General features: G+C 39.4%; 2 protein-coding genes across 2 annotated transcripts; both read left to right on the plus strand.

Moving 5' to 3' along the window:
* Positions 1 to 102: 102 nt before the first annotated feature.
* Positions 103 to 8823, plus strand: LOC130922267 (tubulin monoglycylase TTLL3-like). Its single transcript, XM_057846934.1, has 14 exons — positions 103 to 551; positions 1516 to 1609; positions 1835 to 1926; positions 2033 to 2198; positions 2280 to 2326; positions 2401 to 2529; positions 3521 to 3635; positions 3719 to 3814; positions 3885 to 4056; positions 6425 to 6573; positions 6640 to 6883; positions 7519 to 7778; positions 8041 to 8216; positions 8281 to 8823. Exons 2-14 carry the CDS (start codon positions 1561 to 1563, stop codon positions 8626 to 8628), a joined length of 2043 nt encoding a protein of 680 aa, XP_057702917.1. The 5' UTR covers positions 103 to 551; positions 1516 to 1560; the 3' UTR covers positions 8629 to 8823.
* A 2311-nt stretch (positions 8824 to 11134) lies between these two features.
* On the plus strand, positions 11135 to 21213 carry LOC130922268 (cytochrome b-c1 complex subunit 1, mitochondrial). The gene is made up of 13 exons (XM_057846935.1): positions 11135 to 11283; positions 12849 to 12989; positions 13086 to 13172; positions 13316 to 13445; positions 13590 to 13788; positions 13907 to 13986; positions 14062 to 14177; positions 14272 to 14415; positions 19628 to 19788; positions 19862 to 19947; positions 20360 to 20448; positions 20526 to 20601; positions 20714 to 21213. Exons 1-13 carry the CDS (start codon positions 11221 to 11223, stop codon positions 20776 to 20778), a joined length of 1437 nt encoding a protein of 478 aa, XP_057702918.1. The 5' UTR covers positions 11135 to 11220; the 3' UTR covers positions 20779 to 21213.
* The last annotated feature ends 3655 nt before the right edge of the window (positions 21214 to 24868 follow it).

The raw sequence follows: 24868 nt of genomic DNA on the forward strand, positions 1-24868 counted from the left end.
TCTACGACCCAATCAACTTTGAGCCAAGATGGCGGCGTCGGCGGCAAAATACTATGTAGTCATTAAAAAAAAAAAAAAAAAAAAAAAAAAAAAAGTGGTCATAACGTATGTGTCTGGCAGCACATCTACTTTTAATGAACTTTTCTGAACAACATGTTTACTGTTTTGGAATGGAACGCTAAATGAATGGACCTACTACAATATTACCCTAATTTTGGATGTTTACTAGTCGTTTGGAGTACAGGCTTGTCCTTTCACTCGCGCATTATATTTGCGGTGCAAAATTACAATGAAATACTTAGTTCCGTTAGTTTAAAACTAAAACACGAATTTATAATCATACATTAATACATTAATTGCGTGTTTAAAATCAAAAGTGACATTTGATGAAATGGTATTTAATATTAAACAAAACAAAAAAACATGCGTGCATGTATGTTGCATTGGCGCTCCAGGTGTTGCCATGGCAACCGTAAACCGTGTTGGGACGGAGCGTGCGTCTCTCCGGTGAAACTCAACAACAAACTCACGACATCTTTGGAGCTCAACAGGTAAGAACAACAAAAACTGCTGTACTCAAAATGGTACTTTTTTTCACTAACTCGGCGTTGTAATGAGGGATAAACAGAAATACAAATTTGTTTTTCTTGTTATTTGGATTGTAGGTACACTTAAATTTTTATTATTTTTTTTTTCTTGTTATTTGGATTGGAAGTACACTTTACTTTGTGATTTTTGTTGAAGTAATTGTCAAAATTAGATTTGTTTCCAATAATGGAAAAGTATAAGTATCTGGAAATGACGGAATGTCTTTCCAGCTGTGTGAAAACGCTTAATCCCATCATGTCAAGGATGCAACCATTGTAGCCAAGCAATCTGATGTACTTGCATTGACAAAGTAAACTTACTGTTGCCATCTTACTATTCATTGTCAATATTTTGCATTTATACATTTGTATAGTATGTAAAACATGCATATAAATTATTGTTATTTATATATTTTTATGAACATGATTGCTGTCAAAATCATGAAACATAATAGAAAAATAAATATATAAAATAAATGGGGAAATAGTCCTGGTGATGATTAAGTGTTAAGGATTTTCCTCTGGTAAAGCTTTGATTCCTATACTTATCAAGAATAAATATGCAGTACCTATACTATGCATTATCCATACCTTTAACTTGTCATGTGTCCTATTTTATTTGTTTATTTTTTTTCCCACATTGACATATTCTTCAATAGGCATAGAAAAGGTTTCTTTTTTTCACTCTAAACTTGACCCTTGGACAGTTAGTCAGCTTATAGATCACGGGTTCTGAATAAATTATAAGGTTGTGCACTAGACACAAATGTTTGAATCCACTATTAAAGTTTCATTAGGTTACTCCTTTTGGCCTTTAAGTGTCATCAAATATCTTTACTTACATTCACAGCAGTTTGTTCTTTACCTACATATACTATATCATGCTTCTCAAGATAAGATCTGTGAAAGATAACTCTTATATTTGCAGAAAGGACAATCTGTGGGCCTTTTTAAGGGCCAGAAGCTAATAGAAATGGTGCAACAATTCCAAAGTCAAGTTGAAATCAAAACCCTGCAAACTAGTAAGTCATCTTACAATACGCCCAAACAAGCCCGTCGACGGGGGGGGGGGGGGGTGTTGTCCCAGGCCTCAGAACCTGCAAGTCTGTTGACAGCCCCACGCCCAAACAGATAACTCACTAGCATACATCCATTTCTTTGGATTATTGTGATTGTTTGTCACCATGCATAGCATGTTCTTAATAAAGATGGAAAACAAATGTAAATGTAATATGTGTGTGTGACAGCTTCGCCTTCATCTCGGTACAGTGTCCATTTACCTGCTCTCAACCCAGAGAGACTAAAAACAGCCAAGGCCATTGTGGACAAAACTGTTAAGGTAGGTCAGAAATATTTTGAAAGATAGCATCCATGTATTGATTTCAGCATTCAATTTTTAGATTTACCTTAATTTCATCTTCACCTCTGTCTTTCTTTTACCTTAGTTGCATAAGGTATTCTCCGTTCAGGGTCCCTACCCAGCCATTAGGGCCTCCCTGAGGGCAAGAGGCTGGGTAGAAAAGCGCATGTGTCGCTCTGGCCACCCTGTGTACAAGCGGCATGTCAAAGAGGCCTGCTGTAATGATGCTGGTGACATCAAAGTTGAATATGGTCAGCTGATGATGTGTTGTTAAAATTGCTAAAACGTCTTGTTTTATTTCATTTCCTCATTAACATTGAGTCCTTTCTCAGATGACAAAAACCACGACCAGGATCCGAATGGACTGTATGAACTTATGGTATTGCCGCAGAGAATAATGACATCTGATGTTGTTAGAAGACAAAGTTAGATCTCACTTTTCTCATTCCTCAGTCTCGCCTGCTGCGGAATGAAATGGTTTATTTCTACTGGACAAACAGAAGAGATGCCATAAACACCAATATTTTGCAAAAAGAACAGATGATTAATCATTTTGCCAAAGCAGGCAGCTTCACCACCAAGGTAAATTAGTATTAACTTTTTCCTGTACAGTGATCCTTGACTTTTTTTCTGGAGATGTCCCGATCGATCGGCATCCCGATCGATTCGGTCTGATCACGTCATTTTCAAAGTATCGGAATCGGCAAAAAAATATCGGCCTTGCCTTTGGGCATGGCTACAGTATCATTTACTGATAGCTCAACAAATACACTAGATGGCAATATTTAGTCACAATATACAAAGTCAAAAGTCTTTCTATCCGTGGATCCCTCTCACAGGAAGAATGTTAATAATGTAAATGCCATCTTGAGTATTTATTGTCATGATAAACAAATACAGTACTTATGTACTGTATGTTGTTGAATGTATGTATTCGTCCGAGTTTTATTCATTTTTTTCTTAATGCATTGCCAGAATGTATATGATTGGGAAAAATTATCGGGAATGATTTGAATTGAATCGGGAGCAAAAAAAAAAAGCAATCAGATCGCAATATCGGGATCGGCAGATACTCAAACTAAAATGATCGGATCGGGAGCAAAAAAACAAGATCGGAACAACCCTACGTTTTTCCATTTGTAATGAAAACTCTCACAAATGTTATCCTTGCTCAGTTCACGGGAAATCACAGTTAAATGCACACCTAAGAACAATTTAGTCTTCTAATAATCCAAAATGCATGATTTTGTAATGTAGCAGTATAACGAAGTACCTGGAAAAACCTGTGCAAGAATGGGAAGAGCATGCAAACTCCACAAAGGAAGGTCATAGTCTAGAAGCAAAAACACGATGGTTCAAATTTGAGGTGACTGTGCAAACCAGTCGCGTCCTTTGCTATTGATAATAATAAGAAATCCATTATCAGAGGTCTAAGAAATTTGAAATAAGCTTACTTAAATACTTTGGCCAACTGTCTTTTATATGACTGTCATTTATACTAGGTATTGCCTTGCAAATTAAGTGCAGGTACAACTTTGTGAAACAAGCACATGCTCTGTAATATTTATTACAGGTGGGCTTGTGTATGAATCTAAGAAGTCTGCACTGGTTTGACTCAGCAGACCCGGACACATTCTTTCCTCGCTGTTACAGGCTAGGAGCACGGGATGAGAAGCATGCTTTCATTGGTTAGATATTTTTAAAAACTTTCTTGAAAAGAAACATGTTAAACCCAAAGATAACTAAGGTATTCTGTATTTCCCTCCTGAAGAAGACTACAGGAGAACAGCCTGCACAAGTTTTTTGAAGTACATTGTGGAGAAAGCACAGAATGTTGAAGAAGAAGGAAAAAATGAGCACATTCAAGGTATAATCCTTTTAATAAAGTACGATTTGTATCACTAGGGCTCAGTTTGATTTCATTCCTCTATTTTCAGAAGCGTGTGAACCTGTGATTGTTTCCAAACTGATCAGCAGAGCTCTCAAAGTGTGCCAGGATTTTCTCGAGAGTTTGGAGCACGCAGACATTGATGCTAGTTTGGAAACAACTTCATCCCTTGTAAAGGAAGAGTGGGGGGAATTCATTGACAACTACTATTTGTTTGTTCAGTGAGTACTGTAGGGTGTGTGTGTTTGCGTGAGTCTGTGTGTTTGCTTGAATACTGTACATGCTAGCGCAGGGTTGGGAACATGTGGCTCGCGAGTCATATATGGCTCTTTTGATGAGTGCATATGGGTTTCTGACGAAATCCTGAGCGTGGAACTGGCTGGCTCGTCTGGCATGAACAAGCTGTGACAAGCAGCTCGTGCACTGACACATTGAGTTTGGACACTTGATTCAACTAAGCCCCTATTCCTGGTCCCCCATTGTGCATTGCGTGGAGACGGGCTTGAGAGCTAACCTTCTGAGACTTGGAGCTGTTTGGCGAGAGAGGTTGTTCCGTTCAGACTGGTCTGGCCCCTCCTAAGTCAATGACTAGCAAATTGGAGTATTTTAAAATACTGCAACAATACAGTGGGTGTGACCATCCCTATCTTTTGTTACTTTGTGTTGACCAGTTGGTCATTATCTGGTCTCTGACTAAACTCAATGAGATACACAGGATACCAGAACATGAGACAAGGTTCAAAGTAGTAGTAATGTAGACAAAGACAAAAGGTCAGGGCAGCAATAATTTAATTCAGCTCAAGTCATCCTAACTAAAGATGTGCTAAAAAGTCCTATTCTAACAAGACACTTATTAAAATACTACTAACTCAGAGATTTCCCGTCCTTCTTTTTAACCTTTGTATTGTGTTCAGGTCAAAAATGACCAGTTTTCAAGTTTGGGTATGCAAAAATGAGTGGCGCTTTTTACAAACCCAAATACCCAATCTTGACCTGAAAACAACATACTGCAAATATTTAGTGTTTCAGGCTGAGTATAATCACGGATAAAATTTGATCCACTTGCAAAAATGTGGGCAGATTTCTAACACAAAACAATTGGTGTAGGGCTGGGTTATTTGAATCACAACAAAGCAACTACTCGCAAAAGCAAAAAGCCGAGCACACTATCACTCAGGTGTAGCGAGTAAAGCTTCAAGAAGAACAGGAAAATAACAGTGCTCACAAAAAAAAAAAATCAGACAAGCTAACAACAGAACAAAGAATAATACACCATATACAATATATTCTGTATGTATATATACGGTATAGTATACCACCATAGTCCACCACTCATCACTGTGGAGTATCCTACAAGCCATTGCCGCACTCCCGAAAATCACCACCGTCTTCAGGCTGCTTTACAGCAACACACACAGTTGTGTCCGTGTCAACGGCCGAGACTCTGACTGGTTTCCCATCTCCAGTGGTGTCCGCCAAGGCTGCGTAGCTGCTCCAGACCTGTTTAATTGCATAATCGACCACTTGATGTGCAGGGTCTGTGAGCGAGTACTGACCTGGAGTACGCTGACGACACCATCTTGCTCGGCACCTCCTACAACAAGCTGAGGGACGCTCTGAGTATATACAGCGAAAAGGCAGAAAAGCTTGGTCTCCACCTGAGCTGGACTAAGACCAAGTTCAGGCATTTCGGTGAGGGACCTGATCCACCCCCCAGCCTGCTTGGTGATGACACCATAGAGCCTGTGAAGAGCTTTGTTTATCTGGGGTCCACAGTAACCAATAACGGGGATCTTAAATCAGAGGTTCTGCGCAGGAGAGCCCTGGCAGCTTCTGCCCTGCAGTCTCTCTGGAAACAACTCTGGCGACACTAAGCCATCTCACAGAAGACGAAGCTCCGAATCTACAACACCGCCGTACTCTCTTTTATCCTCTCTGGCTCTGAAACATAACCCTTAAACAAGACACTGGCCGCAAGAATAGACGGCTTTGACAGCAGGGCTCTCTGAACCGTCGTGAACATCAGGTTGCCCCAGCAAATCTCCAACGAAACCCTGCGAGCCCGGACAAATCAGCCCAGAGCCTCCCTCCTCGCTGCACAGCGCCTCATCCACTGGCTCGGCCATGTTCTTCGTCTTCCTCCTGACCACACGACAACAGACATCCTGACGTTTGACCCAAAGGCTGCAGGCTGGAGACAACTACTAGGAAAGTCACACACTCGATGGCTTGACACCATCGCAGACAACCTCCAACAACACAGAGTTACCCTGAAGGATGCAAATCTGCTGGCACAAGACCTCCAGTACTGGAGGGGCCTAGCTTACCTGGTCAGCTCTACGCAATGGGACGGGAAACCAGTCCCAATGCAAGAGCCGTGATGATGATGATGATGATGATGATATATACTGTATAGTATACTTAAATATATACAGTATGTACACACGCACACACACCCACACCCTCCCCCACACAGACATATGAATCACATTTTAAAATATAATATAAAAATGTGGAGATTTTTTTTTTTGTCATAAAGGTTCCTAAACCCTGTGCTAATGGTTCTGTTCCTCACTCTTTTTATCCTAGTGACAGAGCACAAATGGAAATCAGTAATTCATTAGTAACCTGCTGTAAGGCCATGCTGCAGAGGCTGGCTGAGGTCAGTCCACAGCTGGAGACAGATGGCATACACAACATATGGATCATCAAGCCTGGAGCCAAGTCCAGAGGCAGAGGTCAGAAATCAGATCCTCTCAGACAGATAAGATTTAGAATATGAATTAATTGTTTTGTTCTTCCAGGTATTAAATGTGCCAAACGTTTAGATCAGATCCTCAGGCTTGTGGACAGGGATCCAGCTTTGATCAAGGAAAGCAAGTGGGTGGTGCAGAAGTACCTGGAGCGCCCCTTCTTGGTGGAAGGAACCAAGTTTGATGTGCGCCAGTGGTTTCTGGTCACCGACTGGAACCCTCTCACCGTGTGGTTTTATAAAAAGTGCTACTTACGTTTCTCTACACAACCTTACTCATTGGACATACTAGACAAGTATGTGTAAAAGTGGTTTAAGAGGAAACTGCATGTTGTTGCTAACAATTAACCATTCGCTAAGCCACACCCCCAAAAATCTAACTGCCTAGTCAATGCACCACTAAATTCAATAATAGGTTTTTCAATGCTCTGCTCGAAAGCACCAGTATTTCAAAGACAGTAGTGCCTTATTAACAGACATTGAAGTAAAACGTTGATTTTGTTTTGTTTAATCCCTGAAAAAAATATTAATTTGTGTTTGTTGTGTAAGTAATGAACACTAATTCGTTGAGCATTTCTGTATTTCCTGTAGTCCCACGAAGGTTCTGCAGATGTTTTTCCCCCCCCGAATTGACTTTCCCCCAAAATTATTTCATATTTCCAGCGACTAAACGCAGTGGCTAGGCTTACCCATGTAGGTTGCATTAGTTTGTAGGACTTAGCAAAAATAACTATGAGAAGTAAGTATTATTGGAAGCTCATTTGTGGTTAAATCTCTTCCACCATCACATGCCAATCTTAAACTCTTAAACTCTTGTTTACAAATTCAGTGCATTGTGATTTGATTATGACTAAATGCTTGTAGGCCAACACTTAAATCCCATAACATAAGTATATGTCAACTATTTCCAATATTCATGCTTTCCTTTCAGCTCTGTACATTTGTGCAATAATTCCATCCAGAAGCATCTGAGGCCTTCCCATCAACGCCATCCCGTCATTCCGGAAGACAATATGTGGTCTGATGACCAGTTTATGACCTTTCTGTCCAGTCGAGGTCAAAAGGAACAATGGGAAAATGTGGTTGTGCCTGGGATGAAGAAGGCTGTTATACATGCATTGCAGACTGCACAAGATCTTGTGGATTCACGGAAAAACACTTTTGAGCTTTATGGGGCCGACTTCATGTTAGGTGTGACCATGGGGAATGATTTTGTATGTTTGCAAATTATGACCTCCTTTGTAGGAAATGTTATGTTACCAATAGTCCACTTAAAAAACTTCCTCCAGTAGAATTCCAAGTGATGCCACCTGGTAGCCTTACTTTTACCATAGTCCGATTATCACAAAATGTTACAGGTGCTTTTGATTGATTCACAAAGTGCGAGGTCTAAAATAATCAACTATGTGGTATTTTGAATTGATAGTACTAATTACAGTACTTTTTTTCCCAGGCCCTGATTTACATCCATGGCTGATTGAAATTAATGCTAGTCCCACCATGGCCCCCTCTACGCCCGTTACAGCTCGTCTTTGTGCAGCTGTGCAAGAGGACATGCTGCGTGTCGTCCTAGACCGCAAAGCAGACCGATCAGCAGACACAGGGGATTTTGAGCTTATATATCAACAGGTAGACAAGTGTAGAATTAATTTCCTTTTAATGTTTTACTTAAGTTGTCTCTCTTGGTTTCTAGGCAACAGTAGATGTCCCGCAATATGTGGGAGTCAAACTATTTATTGAGGGATTAAGACTCAAAGACACCTGTCTGCTTCCGCCCTTGAGGCCACTGAATCGCTCAGCCTCAAAGTATCGTGGCACCAAAAAGGAGATGGCTCAAGAAAAAGTAAAACCTCTGCCAAAAGTGGTCAAGAGTGCCATTTCACCCATCAAAAACATCTCAGAAAAAGTTCCTACTCAGCCATCAAGGCACGTTCCAATTGAAACGTTCACCCTTCACCTGCCAAAGACAGGACACAGGTCCATCCATCTCCCTCTTGATCCTCACTCACATTCTGTACTTTTGTGGCGAAGGGGCTTATAGAAAACACATCCTCAGTAAAATACTAACCAAAGGCCATAATGGAAGAAGTACAAGAAGCTATTAGGTTATAGTTCCAAAACAATCTAGTAAGGCAGCAGCTTCAAACCACTTTAGTTGGCGGTAAGGAACCTGCAAGCATCTCTCCCATAAGGATTTTCTAAAATGTAAATTAAAACATAATACAATATTTGTTGGTCTGCTGGAGTCTAACTGACCAAACAACTTTGAATGCACTTAAAATTGTTTCCTCACAATAAAGTCAGAATTCAATAGCTTGTGATTTTCAGTTCATTACTGCTTTGGTTGTCATTAAACCTGGGGACAAAACAAAAATTGTTCACAAATTCTTAATAACTTGCATACATAATTGTAGAGCAGCTGTGGCTCACCTGGTGGAGTGTGTCATCTAGTGACTGAAGGGTCGGCTTTTGAATTACCCCTCTGACTATCAGATAGGATTTTTTTCTTTTTTGGAGCATTTTTTGATGACCAGGATTCCACTTTTTGATTTTGCTGGGTTTTCATTCTCTTAACTCTTTCAGGGCCTTTACGATGATAGGTATCCAATCATGTGGCTATACAGTATTCATCCTTCTAATCAGTTCATCACTAGGTGACGTCCAAGCCATTTGAACTGGGAAGGAGGCAGCGAATGAGGATTCGTTCATTTGCTGCCAAACCTCACACTACAAATCGACTGGAGCCTTTGGGGCTTTATCACTGTCAGTCGTAGACCATAGACTTCATAATACAGTGCTGGCCAAAAGCATTGGCACCCCTGCAACTCTGTCAGATCATGCTCAATTTCTCCCAGAAAATGATTGCAATTACAAATGGTTTGGTAGTAATATCTTCATTTATTTTGCTTGCAATCAAAAAACACAAAAGAGAATGGGAAAAAAAATTAAATCATTATCATTTTACACAAAACTCCAAAAATGGGCCCGACAAAAGTATTGGCACCCTTTGAAAAATCATGTGATGCTTCTCTAATTTGTGTAATTAACAGCACCTGCTACTTAACAAGTGGTGGCAAGATCTAAATCACACTTGCAGCAAGTTAAAATGGATTAAAGTTGACTCAACATCTGTCCCGTGTCCTTGTGTGTACCACATTGAGCATGGAGAAAAAGGCGTAGGCAATCTTAAAACTACAAGTCCATCTACAAAGACCTGAATGTTCCTGTGTGTCCCGTGCGCAGTGTCATTAATAAGCGTCCATGGCACTGTGGCTAACCTCCCTAGATGTGGACAGAAAAGAAAAATTGACGAGATATTTCAACGAAAGATTGTGCGGATGGTGAATAAAGAACTTTGACTAACATCTGAACAAGTTCAAGCTGTCCTGCAGACCGAGGGTACAACATTGTCAACCCGTACTATCCGTCAGCGTCTGAATGAAAAAGGACTATGGTAGGATACCCAGGAAGACCCCACTTCTGACCCAGAGTCATAATAAAGCCAGGCTGGAGTTTGCTAAAACTTACCTGAGAAAGCCAAAAACATTTTGAAAGAATGTTCTCTGGTCAGATGAGACAAAAGTAGAGCTTTTTGGGAAAAGGCATCAACATAGAGTTTAAAGGGAAAAAAAACGAGGCCTTCAGAGAAAAGAACCAGATCCCCACAGTCAAACATGGCGGAGGTTCCTTGATGTTTTGGGGTTGCTTTGCTACCTCTGGCACTGGACTGCTTGACCGTGCGCATGGCATTATGAAGTCTGAAGACTACCAACAAATGTTGCAGCATAACGTAGGGCCCAGTGTGAGAAAGCTGGGTCTCCCTCAGAGGTCATGGGTCTTCCAGCAGGACAATGACCCAAAACACACTTCAAAAAGCACTAGAAAATGGTTAGAAAGAAAGCACTGGAGACTTCTAAAGTGGCCAAAAATGAGTCTAGACCTGAACTACATAGAACACCTGTGGAGAGATCTTAAAATGGCAGTTTGGAGTGCACGCTTCAAATCTCAGAGAAGAGCATTGTAAGAATCTTATTGATGGATACCGGAAGCGGTTGTGCGCAGTTATTTTTTCTAAAGGTTGTGCTACCAAGTATTAGGCTGAGTGTGTCAATACTTTTGTCTGGCCATTTTTGGGAGTTTTGTGTAAAATGACAATGATTTAATTTATATTTTCATTCTCTTTTGTGCTTTTCGTTGCAAGCAAAATAAATGAAGATATTACTACCAAAGCATTTGTAATTGCAATCATTTTCTGGGAGAACTTGAGCATTATCTGACAGAATTGCAGCGGTGGCAATACTTTTGGCCAGCACTGTATAATATAAGTGAAGTCTATGGGTAGACATTGAGTTAAAATGTAAAAGACTACTTATTCCTACAGCCTAGTACTTAAAGCGCCTTTTAAAGCACGCTATTAATCATATGAAAGGTACTGAAAAAACCTTGTTTTGGGAGGGAAAGGGTAGCTAGTCCCCACCTTTTCCACCCATTTTGCTATTTTACCTTCATGAACGCGTGATGGCGATAAACAATTCTGAGGCGGTTGAGTCAACTTGGTTGTTAACGAAGAAGAGAATGCGCTCTCTGGGCAGCGGAAACTAGCGTCTTCTTCCCCAACCTCCTGGAATGAGAAATGGCGGCGTCTGTGTGCCGAGTCGGGAGCACCGTGGGTCGTGTACTTGCCAAAACCCGCAGTGTAAGTGACACTTCAAATCATACAATCTGCTAAAAAGTACTTCGTCAATGTCGAAGCAAACCCAACAAAAATCGAGGAACCCTCGGTTAGCTTTACGCAAATGGTACTTCATTTTAGCATCAGCTAACTTGAGTGCATGCAAGGTCAACTGACTATTAATACTAATTTTGCCATCGCTAATTTATCTGCTTTTTGGAGGTTACATTTGACGTGTGGACTGGTTGTCTTCTTTTATTTGCGTTTTTCCTCTATCTTGTCTTGTCTTGTCTTAAATTGTTTGTCCTCGTTGCGTTCGCCCTATCAAATGTAGCTTATGTTTAGCTTTCCCGGCAAGTTCTTGTGTATGACTTTGGCTAAAGAATGTAATCACATGCATCCATTGCTTGTCAAACTGTCTATTATGAATATTTTTTTGCCCTTTGCCACAATGACCGAACATCTATGTTGTGACCTTGAATTATCTGTGTTATTGTGCTTCTAGGCCACCAACATTTCCGTTGCATTTCTTCACTCTATTCGCAATTATTATTTTTTCTGCACAAAGTTGTGGATGGCAATATGCAACACTTTAAACATATATATGTATATAATGTGAAAAACATTGTTGGTCATATGGAGTGTGCTATGGGTTAAGTTTTGCAGTGGCACTGTGGCAGCTGTATTATTTGATTCTAAATGACTCCTGAAGGATTACTCGTTCTTCAACAACTTTTGTTGTGACTGTTGTAATTTAAAAGTGACACGACACATATCTGGAAACTAGGTAAATTATTGACATTTGTTTGAAGGTAATCCAAATGTTTGTTGGATTAAAACGAGTTCCTAAAATCATCTTTTGGAGTCCATTATAATGTTGTTGTTTTTTTTTTTTGAGGATGAATGATTACGGTATTGGCCCGAATATAAGACGGCCCTGATTATAAGACGACCCCCTCTTTTTCAAGACTCAAGTTTGAAAAAACTTTTTGAACACTAAATTAATTTTTATACAGAAAATAATTACAGTACATCCGAAACAAATTATTATAACAATGTATTTGAGAGAAAAAGCATGTTATTTTGCCTCATTCAAATCTTAATATCTGAACATTTATATATGTAAACTTAAGTGCAATCACATTCGTAAATGAATGGCTTCTGGTTTTTGAAATGCGAATAAACCAATCTATTGTGATAAAACAACAAAATTGCAATAACTGCATTAACCATCAAAGTGAAGTCCAACTGTAGTCTTGAAACAAATCTGAATAAGGAAAAACATTGCAATAAAATAATGCAAGCTGGTTAAACTTAAGAGTAGCTGAGATCTGTCATGACAGAACATCGCTTCAATGATATCTGGCGCCATCTATAACGTGAATGGGGAGAATAGCTGAGATCTGTCATGACAGAACATTGCTTCAATGATATCTGGTGCCATCTAGCGTCGTAAATGGGTATAATGTCTAGACCGCGAATATAAGACGACCCCCTCTTTTTCAGTGTTATTTCAATGCAAAAAATCACTGTCTTATATTGGGCCCAATACGGTGTATCTTTTATAAGTAACTGTCTTGCTCTTCTAGCCCCTCTTGCTGTCTCTAAGGCGGGGACAGGCTTCAGTTAGCTATGCCCAAAGCCTGCTGGGAGCCCCTGAAACCCGTGTCACTTCCTTAGATAATGGATTGAGGGTCGCATCAGAAGAGACGGGACATGCTACATGCACGGTAAGGGCTTATTATTGTTACTGTGATAGAAGATGATATTGTGCTCATTATCAACACTGTCTTTATTCACATCTTTACTATTCATATCAATCATAGGTTGGACTATGGATCAGTGCTGGTAGTCGTTATGAGAGTGAAAAGAACAATGGAACAGGCTTTTTCCTGGAGCACTTGGCCTTCAAGGTATAATTATAGGGTGATGTACTTAGACCATTTTGTTTTTTTTTACAGAGGGTCTGCCGTGAAATGGAACTCCTTTTGTAAACATGATCTGCTTCAGTGTGTCAAGTCAGTCTGTTGTAGCACTTTTTGTCCTTGCTCTGTAGGGAACCAAGAAGCACCCTCAGTCAGCATTAGAGCAGCAGGTGGAAGCTATGGGTGCTCATTTGAGTTCCTACACATCCCGCGAACACACCGCATACTACATGAAGACTTTGGCTAAAGATCTGCCTAAAGGTAATATGACTTGCAAACAATCCTGCAGCATTGCAATTTGGTGGAACGTCCAAAGTAGAGCACAATCCGTTACTTAAAGCAGGTGGACCTCTTATTTGGATTTCAATGGAAAAATAAGGTACTACTGTACTTTTGCGTCCTCAGCTGTAGAGCTTCTATCGGAGGTGGTGCAGAACTGTTCACTGAGTGAGGCGGAGATTGAGCAGCAGCGGGGTGTAGTGCTACGCGAACTGGAAGAAGTCGGAGGCAACCTGCAGGAGGTTTGTCTTGACCTGCTGCATGCAACTGCCTACCAGGGCACTGCACTTGGCCACAGTGTGCTGGGACCATCCAACAATGCTAGGTAAAGGAAGGAGGGGGGCCTGAAAACACATTAGCACCATAAATTGTTAAAATTCATCACTTAGTCATTCGTCATAAGACATTGATTTAATTTTTTTTTTTTGTTTTGTTTTTTAAAGAACCATCACCCGCCAGGATCTAGTGGAATACATCAACAGCCATTATAAGGCTCCTCGCATGGTTCTGGCTGCAGCTGGAGGTTTGTACTCTTCTTGCCACCATATACACTACTCGTGGAAAGATTGGCTCTTTATTTGATATGCTAAATATGCAGGTGTGAACCATGAAGAGCTGGTTAGTTTGGCCCAGTCACATTTCAGCGGAATGTCCTTTGAATACGAGGGAGATGCTGTTCCTGTGTTGTCGCCCTGCAGGTTTACTGGAAGTGAGGTGAGCTATGGAAATAGTTTTGCACAAATACTTTATATACTTTTGGCACTTTTTGAAAAGCATGTGATTGTGTTCGTCCAATTTTTCTCTGCAGATTCGCATGCGTGATGATGGTCTGCCACTAGCACACGTTGCCATCGCAGTGGAGTGTGCTGCTGCTGCTAGCCCGGACATTGTGCCTCTCATGGTGGCTAATGCTGTCATCGGAAGCTATGACCTCACTTGCGGTGGGGGAAAGGTTAGATGCCTGTATTATCTTTTGGGATGTCGTTTGAAAACAGTGTCTTTTTGTCCCCTTGAAGCTTTGCCCACTTGAGACTATGTGTTTTGAGTGGCCATCATGAAGGGGTAAATAGTATTCCTCTCTCAAAACCTGGGTCAGGGGTCTCCTTCCTGTCTCTGGACCTGTCAGGAGGAACACCACCAACACCAGGCCTTTTGAAACTGAGCGCTTCAACTTTCGTTACTGATTAATCTGAAGGGTAAATCTGCCCAAATTAACATAATGTCCATTGAATACGCTTTCTGTAATTTCAAAATATTATTTTTCTTAAAATCAGCTTGTTCACTGAGTGTCCTAAAAGTTCACTATGTACTGAACTTATTGCCTAATCCTCCCCTCTGATAATAAGCAACACATCTACAGTGATATGAAAAAGTATCTGAACCTTTTAAAATTTCTCACATTTCTGCATAAAAGCAACATCAAATGTGATCTGAACTTTGTCAAAATCACACAGATGAAAATAGTGTCTGCTTTAACTAAAATCATCCAAACATTTATGGGTTTTCATATTTTAATGAATATAGCATGCAAACAATGACAGAAGGGGGAAATAAGTAAGTGAACCCTCTGCCTAAAGAGACTTAAAGGGCAATTGAAACCGTTTTTACCAAAAAATTTAAGTCAATTGTGTGCCCAATCACTGACAAGTCGTTTAAAGCTGCCTTGCCCACTAAGCCTGAACGATATATCGTTTAAACATCGCCATCGCGATGTGTGCGTGCGCGATAGTCCCATCGCGAAGACGTGCCATAGTTTTTCATTCATTCATTCATTTTCCATGCCGCTTTTCCTCACGAGGGTCGCGGAGGTATAGTTTTTATTTTTTTTTATCCACATACGCCCTGCTTTCTGCTCTGCGCAGAGCCTCACACTCTTTGAACCTCACAGTCACTGCAGCACTTGCTTATTAAAGTTAACGATGCTGGTATCTTTGATCTTGCCAAAGAAGCGGACATAAAAGCACAGCAGCTGTCAATCATTGTTAAACAGTTTCTGCAAGGAAGCTGCTTTGGAATGAATGTGTGTGCGTGTGGAGACGTTTGAGACATAAATGCCAGAAGTGATCATGAGGAGTTTGTAATTTCTACATGTCCACCAAGAGTCACAGCCATGTTAGGTAAACAGAAGCATTTAATAAAGCCAAGCATTTTTCTACTACAGTACTTCATTCTTGTTCAAAAATTATTTTGGTTGGACAGTTATGTTTAAAACTGATCATAATTATTACATTTGAAGTGCTTAAAACCATTTATTAATATGTATATACATTTTAAAAAATCATACTTTGGGGAAAAAGTGAGAAAAAAACATGCCTGACATGTATCTCTTTCCAATGCTAAATCTGAATAAAAACATTGAGCACACACACAAAAAAAATAAAAATTTGGAGGCGGGGGGCGCAGCTTAGCAGTTTTTCACTTATCGCGGCGGGTTCTGGTCCTCATTAACCGTGAAAAACGAGGGATCACTGTACACTGGTCATTGTGAGTCATCTAAAGTCTTTCCAAACAGCTATTCAAGTCATCTAGTGAAAATTTCTTTAAAAAAAAAAAAAATATATATATATATATATATATGTTTTTTTTTTTTTTTTTTTTTTTTTTTTTAATATCGCAATATAATATCGCAAACCCCCCAAAAAATCACAGCAATAGTTTTTTCCAATATCGTTCAGGCCTACTGCCCACTATAAAACACACACCTGGTAAGAAATGTCTTGATTATAAGCATTGTCTGATGTGACTCATGGCTCAGTCAAAAGAGCTGTCTGAAGACCTGCAATCAAGGATTGTTGATTTGTATAAAGGTGGGAAAGCATACCAAGCCATCTCTAAAAGTCTGAATGTTCATCAATCGATAGTCAGAGAAGATGTCTACAAATGGAGAGAGTTTGGCACTGTCGCTTCTCTCACAAGGAGTGGCCGTCCACCAAAGATGGTGCCAAGAGTTCAGCGCAGAATACTCAGAGAGGTAAAAAAAAAAAAAAAGAACTCTAGAGTGTCTGCTAAAGACTTACAGAAATCACTGGCACAGTCCAATATCTCTGTGCACACATAAACTATATTTAAAACTATGGCAAAGAATGGTGTTCATGGGAGGACTCAATGGAGGAAGCCACTGCTGTCTAAAAAAACATTGTTGCTCATTTAATGTTCGCAAAAAGGCACTTGGAGACTCAGCAGAAGTTTTGGCAAAATATTTCGTGGACTAATGAAACCAAAGTTGAATTTTCTGGTAGTAACACACAACGTCATGTGTGGAGGAAAACTGGAAAAGCTCACCAACATCAAAACCTTATTCCCACCTGGAAGCATGGTGGAGGGAGCATCATGATTTGGTGCTGTTTTTGCTGCCTCAGGGCCTGGACAACTTGCAATCATTAATGGAAGAATGAATTCAAAAGTTTATCAGGATTTTGAGGCGTTCTGTCAGACACTTGAAGCTAAATAGAGGATGGATGCCGCAACAAGACAATGATCCAAAAGACGGAAGTAAACCAACTTCAGAATGGTTTCAGAAGAACAAAATACACGTTCTGGAGTGGCCAAGTGAAAGTCTAGATTTGAACCCCATTGCGATGCTGTGGCATGACCTAAAGACAGCAATTAACGCCAGACATCCCAGGAATCTGACTTAACTACAGCAATTTTGTAGAGAAGAATGGGCCAAGATCAGTCCTGATCGATTTGCCAGACTGATTTGCACCTACAGGAAGCGTCTAGTCGAAGTTATTGCTGCCAAAGGGGGAGGGGGCACAAAATATTAAATGTGATGGTTCACTTACTTATTTTTCCACCTTCTGTCATTGTTTTAAAATATGAAAACCTACAGTATCAATGTTTGGGTGATTTTAGTTTAAGCAGACAGTTTTCTCATCTGTGTGCTTCTGATAAATATCATATCACATTTGATGGTGATTTTACGCAGAAATGTGAGAAATTCCAAAAGGTTGAGATACTTTTCATACCACTGTATTTAAGTATTAGAAATGCTTCATGATTTTTTTAGGCTGGTGTGTACACGATGACAAGACAACAATAGATATCCTATGTTTTGAAAGTAAACTACGCAATAGTGTAGGGCTGTCCCAAACGACTAATTTCCTCCCCATTAGTCAGCCGACTATTTTTACGATTAGTCGGCTAATCTAATTTTTTTTTTTTTTTTTAACTACTTAAATAATGAAATTTTTGTTGAAGCTTATTAATTCACAAAAAACATTTTGAAACACCTACATTCTTTATTAGCGTATAAATAAATAACATAAATCAATATAATAAATAATAATAATAAATCAATAACAAATCACAAACAATGTGGTCAAATGATGCTGGCATTAACTAGTGCAAAAAAAAAAAAAAAAAAAAACGGAAAAACTGAGACTTCACCTCTTTAACAGGAGTCAAAACAATTCTTACTTTTTTTGTGGTATGTCATTGTCTATATTGTTGTAAATGTTAAAATGAATTGCAATGTCCCGGACAACCATTTTCAGAATACTTTGTGTGAGTTGAGATGATTTTTCTGGTGTGCATTCCGCATTTTGGGGGGAGGGGAATAACTGTTCAACTTTTTTTTTGTTTTGTGTCCTGAAAATAGATAAAGTAGAGGGCACACTGAAATATTAACACAACCATTTTGAATGAGAGGCACACATAATCACAGTAACAAAATGTAAATATATAGTTTTAATTTTATAGTATACTACAATATGTATATACACAATGATACTTTATAATTTAAAGTGACTAACATTAGTGCAGTCATGGATTACAGTAAGCAGGCCAGTGCTGTTTCCATATATATTTTCATTATATTATGTATATACAGGATGTATGTATATATTTTCCCCAAGTGGGAGCGTCCATTATCCTAATAAATTTAATAATTTTTTTTTTTTTAATTATATAACTATATATATAACTATATATATATATATATATATACATTAATTATTTTATTAAATAAAAATGCACGTTGATACGACGCACATAAAGGAAACTTCCATTTTAAAAAACATCGTTAGAAAGTTGTATGGACTTACAATCCGCTAGCTTGTTGTTTCTTGTTGTCTTCGAAAATTATACTTGGGTGACGGCGCTACAAGTGTTCGTTCATAGCCGACGTGCTACCGTGGTATGCGAGCTCAACTTAGCAAAGAGTACACACAGTGGCACCTTCCATATTTTCCTTGATATAATTCCAGGCTCTGGCTATTCTGGTCCGCTTTTTTGGCTTTATGCCACTTTCACGTGTCACCAATTCTGCCCTTTTTGGTAATTGGCCGTGTTTTCAACTCCTCGCCATAGTGAGGAGTGAACCGGCGATTCACTTGGCTCGTTGTCGTCGGTTCGGCCCATGTCCTCCTCAGGAAGGCGGCGGCGTGCATAAAAACACCGAAAGGCGTCGGATCGCTCTTTATGGATACTTTTATTGTCCAAAACAAAAACGCAGGGGCTGCAGCCACTGAACTCCGCGCTACCCGCGCACTTTTCCAAACTCACCGATCTCACTCCCTCTGATTCGCTCCCTCTCTCTCGCTCGCCCACTTTCTTCCTTTTTGCTCAATCTGACAATGCCGGTCACATTGAAATAACAGCGGCCCCCTTGGGGTTGTTAGTAACAACCGCTTGCATTGCGAGCGCCCGCCATTCTAAACTTTATCCACGTTTTTTTGTTTTTTTAACCCGTCCTTACCCGTCGACGGTATGTTTTGCCCGTCGACGCATTTACGTCATCGATGACGTCGACAACGTCGACTAGTCGGGACAGCTCTACAATAGTGTTCTGGAGGGAGCATTTGTATGGATGGTGCGTCTGTACTCATGTGTTCCAAATTACACTTGATAGTAAATAGGAATATTCTTAAAACAATATAATACTAATCACATTACAAAAAAGCAGTCAAATCAAATATACTAAATAAGCACTTTTCATACTCTCTTCCCTCTAGATTGGCTAATAACAGGCATTACCTTCGAACCGGCTTTTATTTATCCTGTATTTGTTTAAACAGCAGTTGTGGTTTAATGCATTTAATTACATTTGTAGTTATGTGGGCACCGATGCCAACTGTTTTTAGCAAGGAGGAATGGACAGATATCATTCGTTGTTCAACTACTGCTTTTGTCAGGCAAAAATCTTCTTTTCTTGTTACATGAAGAACATGAGCAGCCGTCTGGCCCGCCTGGCGGCAGAGGAAAACCTGTGTCACAGTTTCCAGGCGTTTTACTCACCTTACAGTGACACCGGCCTGCTGGGCATTCACTTTGTGACTGATAAGCATCACATTGACGACATGATGCACTGGTCCCAGAATGCCTGGTGAGAAAAGAGAACATCAATTGCACGATTGATTTAAACTCTTCAAATCTGAGTAATGTTGTGCTTCATGCAGGATGAACTTGTGCACCACAGTCACCGAGAGTGATGTAGCCCGAGGCAAGAATGCTCTGAAAGCTGGAATGGTGGGACAGCTCAACGGTATGAACAGTAATGCTGCTGTCATTGTATTTAACACACCTTAACAAAACTTTCAATAAGTTGTGCTAACTTAAGATATTAGGAAAGCACAACAGAATTTTCAAGTCTTTGTCAGTAATTTGTTATTTTGAGTATTTGTAACTCAAGTTAACAACACGAACTTGACAAAATGAGTTGCGCTAACTTAAATGATCAGGTTTTGTGGCAAAACTTTATTTATAAGCAAGCAGAACTTGAAATAGTAGGTAGTGATTTCCTGAAAGTGAAGTTAGACTTTCTTGAAATGTTAAGTTGTGATTTTACTTTTAATTTTAGGTTGTGTGAACTTGGCCCTATCCTCACTCATGTAGCTTACTTCACTTCAAATACACAAAGACAGAGCAATCACACTTCAGTTTTTTTTTATTTTAAGGAACAACACCAATTTGTGACGAAATCGGCAGACACATGCTGTACTACGGACGTCGCATTCCTCTGGCCGAGTGGGATGCTCGCATCGACGTGAGGCTCTTTGATAAGTCAGCAATTGGAAGTATGCAGTCCTGCTGTGTTGACCACACTTTGGCTTCATTTTTTAGGCTGTGACCCCCAGGATGGTGCGTGACATTTGCTCTAAATACATCTATGATAAGTGTCCAGCTGTGGCAGGTGTCGGTAAGTTCTCATGTTGGAATTGTTTTTGATTGGCTTTCAGTTGCGTTTCAGCAATCATGAGTACATAATCTTTTTTCTGAACCTGCCCATTTTCCTCACATCTCTCCATTAGGCCCCATAGAGCAGCTGCCTGACTACAACAGAATGCGCAGTGGCATGTACTGGCTGAGGTTTTAAATTGCATTGTGGTGTTTCTTAATGTCTGCTCCTCATCCTCACACTGAGTTGCAAGAAAATTGTCCACGCAGAAAGCCATTGATCTATTCTCTCTCCTTCCCCTCTACCTCTTCTTGTCATGCCCACTGAAAGTGGCAGCTATGTTGTCTGAGTAGAGATCTGAATTGGTAACCTTGTTTAATCTGCACATGACCTACGCAGTCGTCACAGATGTTTGGGAGAATGGACTTCAAGTATAATCAGGACGCAGTACATCCCAAATACAACCAGTCTGGAGCAAGCGTATATTTATAATTTCTGTAAGATTAATTTGTCTCCTATTGTACATAATAGAAGGTCTCATTCTGGCTAAAATAAAAAACAACTGTAAAACACTGCATCTTTTGTGTGTTGTATTTAGCCCAGTTAGAGTGGCTCTACTGCAGCATCTGTAATGAAGGTAATAAATGTTATATTGTAGTAAACACTGTAGTATCTTTGTCCACCAAACAAACACTTTTGGAGGGTAGGGGATTATTTAGTTTCATTCCCATTTACATGGTGTTAAACTAGTAGGTCTTCCTCACTTCTGGAGTTTACCCTGCAATTGGCTGCTGGCCAGTCCAGCGTTAAACCCAAATGAAATCAAGTGGTATTAGGGTGACCAAATGTCCTCTTTTACCCAGGCGTCCACTTTTCACATCTTGTTTGGGGCGTCCGGCGGGGTTTTATAAATTCATGAAAATGTCCGGTTTTCTTTTTTTTTTTTCACGGGACAAATTAGCGTGTGTTGAAATTGACTGACGCTTTGCACAGAATACTACGGTACTGTGCTGCCTGTGACTTGTTCCCAGAGAGCCTGCCCAGTTAAGACTTTTATTAAATCAATACGTATATAATCATATGCTCATATACCCAAAAGAGTAAGACGAAAATACCTTTATTCTACTTTGGATACAAATTTGCGCATGCATGCGCAGTCACAGGCTGGCTCTATCATGTATTCAACTGTCAATTCTCATTCACATCCCTTTGTCACGACAGGAGCTCAAATGCTATCTGTATCTAGAGTTGCTAGAGTTACTTTTCCGGCAACTGTCGTCTTCTGTCTGAGCTTTGTACTGGCGTGCTCTGTAAGATCCAGTTTGGTGTCGCATCATTATGCTGCCGATGATTGTAAACTTTGGTAGCAAAGTTTGATTTTGCCTCTGCTCCCGGTACTCGCTAATTGGGTAGCTATCAGTGAGCTAAGCTGCGCAAGGCATTATGGGAAATGTCATTTTGAACTGCTACGTTTGAAAAACGTGCTGGTTGAATAGTTTGTCAGTTTATTTCGGTTATTGTTTGCGTGCAGTCTACAACATCGAAAACAATTGAGTGGGAATAACAATTTGTCAACAACAATCGTCGTGATAGTGATTTATTAAAATGTTTAGTTGGCACATTGCCTACTGTGTGTGTGTGTGTGTGTGTGTGTGTGTGTGTGTGTGTGTGTGTGTGTGTGTGTGTGTGTGTATTGACTAGACTACATTTCCATGGGTCTGCATTATTTTTTTTATCAATACTAGTATTTTAACTTTTTTTTGTTTTGCGTTTTATTCGATTGTTTTTTTTTTAGTAATAATAAAGCCTGTTGAGTAACCTCTGAAAATTAGAATTTGTGTCTTTTATTATATACTATATGGCTATTTATATATTTGTTTTAATAAAACTGAATTATTCTATCCAAACAGAGGATACACACTTTAAATATTTTAAAGTGATATAGGCATCTTTGAGCGTAGGTGGAGTTTTGACTTTTGGGGCAGGGAGGGCACAACGTGTTGATGACCCAAAAACGCAGGGTCAGCAAAAAAATTAACTTACAAGAATATTTATAATAGTAAGTTGACAATGAGCGTTTTTTGTTTCCCATCATTCTTGAGGGGGATTCTAAATCAGGCTGCTTAGGCAATGCTTTTCGCCAAGATTGTCATCCATTGAATTTGGTACGCCTGCCGGTGTCGTGCCAATGTAGTTACCCCAGTTAAAACTTCCTGGGCGGAGCCATATGGATGTAGATTTGTGTCTTTATTATTCAATCAAAAAATGTGTTTGAATGCAAAAATAAATATGAAACTAAAAAAATGCATGTGAAAGCTTTCTTTTCTTTGAATTTTTAAATTATTTTTTAATTTTTGGGGGGGTTTGAAGTCGTTTTTTTTTTTTTATTGAAGCAACTTTTTGATTGAAGTAATGTTGATTTGTGCTTGGGTCAGATTTTGGCTAGGACATTTTTCTCTTATTCAATCAAAAAATTAGTTGCTTCAAAAAAAATAGATTTTCAAAAAGAAAAAATCACTTCAATCAAAAAAAAAAAGAAAAATTTCAATTTGTATTTGAAGACTTAATTTTTCATTGAAAAAGTTTTCTTTGATTGGAGCAATTGTTTTTTGTGTTTGGGCCATATTATGTTTAGGACATTTGTGTCTAAATCATTCAATCCCCCCCAAAAGTTGCTTGAATCAAAAAAATATATTTTCAATCAAAGAAAACATTTTTTAAAATATTTTTTTCTCTAATATATATATACTATTTAAATATATATATATATATACTATTTAAATTATATGCAAAGCAAATGACTAAGGTGCTCGAAGAATAATTTCGACCCATTATATATATATATATATATTTTTTTAAGCAGTTTTATTGCTTTACAACTTTTATACATATATAGGAAAGTCAATACATCTAATGACACTTTTCGGCCACCAGGGGGGCTGCCTCCCCCTTAAAATCCGCTTATGTCTTTGAGTGAACGTCGAGTAAAATTCAAGTATCTCGAGGCCAGGCCGAATGTCCTCTTTTTTGGAAATCAAAATATGGTCACCCTAAGAGGTATAGAAAATGGGTGACTAACTTTCTGCCATTAAATTGATAGAGTTAATCAAAAGCACAAGTCTCTGCAAGACTGATGTACTGAACGTTGCCTAAATGAAATGCCTTTTTGAAATACTATATAAACATTGTGGATCGTCACACAATGATTAATCTGATGTCGTGTAGTAAAATGAAAATCCGGCCCTATACAAAGTGTTTTTGGACAAATAAATTTAAACCCCAATTTTTCACGGCAACTCTGAAGGTCTCTCATGACACACTTATGGTCCAAGGCACCCTGGTGTTCTATATGAGCGGTTGTAGTACCACAAGATGAATTCAAATGTACACCGCTTTAATCAGATCTATGATGCATGGCTACTAGTAAGCACTGATGTAGAACCTCTACAGTAAGATTTACAGTTTGTGCATAAACGGCATTGATAATAAGCAGGATCTGCTTTGAATCATGACCTCATATTGATATGGAGTCATTGTGGATCTGTGACAGCAATGCGGCTGACTGGTACAACTCATCAGCCTTTATTAAGAAGAGGGGTGACATCTGTGCAACCCTTGTTCGTTTATCTGTGGCCATACGTGATGACTCGTCTTGCTCCAGGCGCCCTAAGGGCCCAGTCACCATAATCATGTTTAACTTTTAAGTCATTAGTAAGATGAGGATTGGTCCAGTGATGGGATGCACTGGAGGTGCTTCAGGAAACGAGGTACTTCTTGGCCTGACATCTTCCTCATTATTTTCCAGGGGGCTTTTTGTTCTTGTCACTTATCCGTTTTTGTCTCATCCTTAAACGCAGGATCTATGTCATCGGTCAGTTGGATGTTGCAACACGATAGGACACACGGAAATGTGTTAATAGAAGTTCAGAGTAGCCCATAAAAGTCACCTCACAGATGAGTTGCTACATTTGCATCACTCAAGTCAACAACAACAAAAAAATGCACATGCCTCTTTTACGTCGCAACCGCATGGTTCAGCAGCTGTTTCCATCAACCTAATGAAGCCTGTAAAATTCTCACAGTATTTGGGATTGCTCCGTCATGTAGAACTGCTTCTTTTAGAGCCATTGACGTAATCGCTCCCGTTCTGGAGATGTTACTGGAGCGTGGCAGGTGAAAAGAGATGTTTAAACATTGAGTTTAAGTGCAAAACCAAAACAAAGAGGCACACACTTTCCGTATTTTAAAATAATTCATGTTTACCTTTTATTTCATAACCACTATGAGT

The sequence above is a fragment of the Corythoichthys intestinalis genome, chromosome 9 (genome assembly GCF_030265065.1).
Source record: "Corythoichthys intestinalis isolate RoL2023-P3 chromosome 9, ASM3026506v1, whole genome shotgun sequence".
NCBI classification, from domain to species: Eukaryota; Metazoa; Chordata; class Actinopteri; order Syngnathiformes; family Syngnathidae; genus Corythoichthys; species Corythoichthys intestinalis.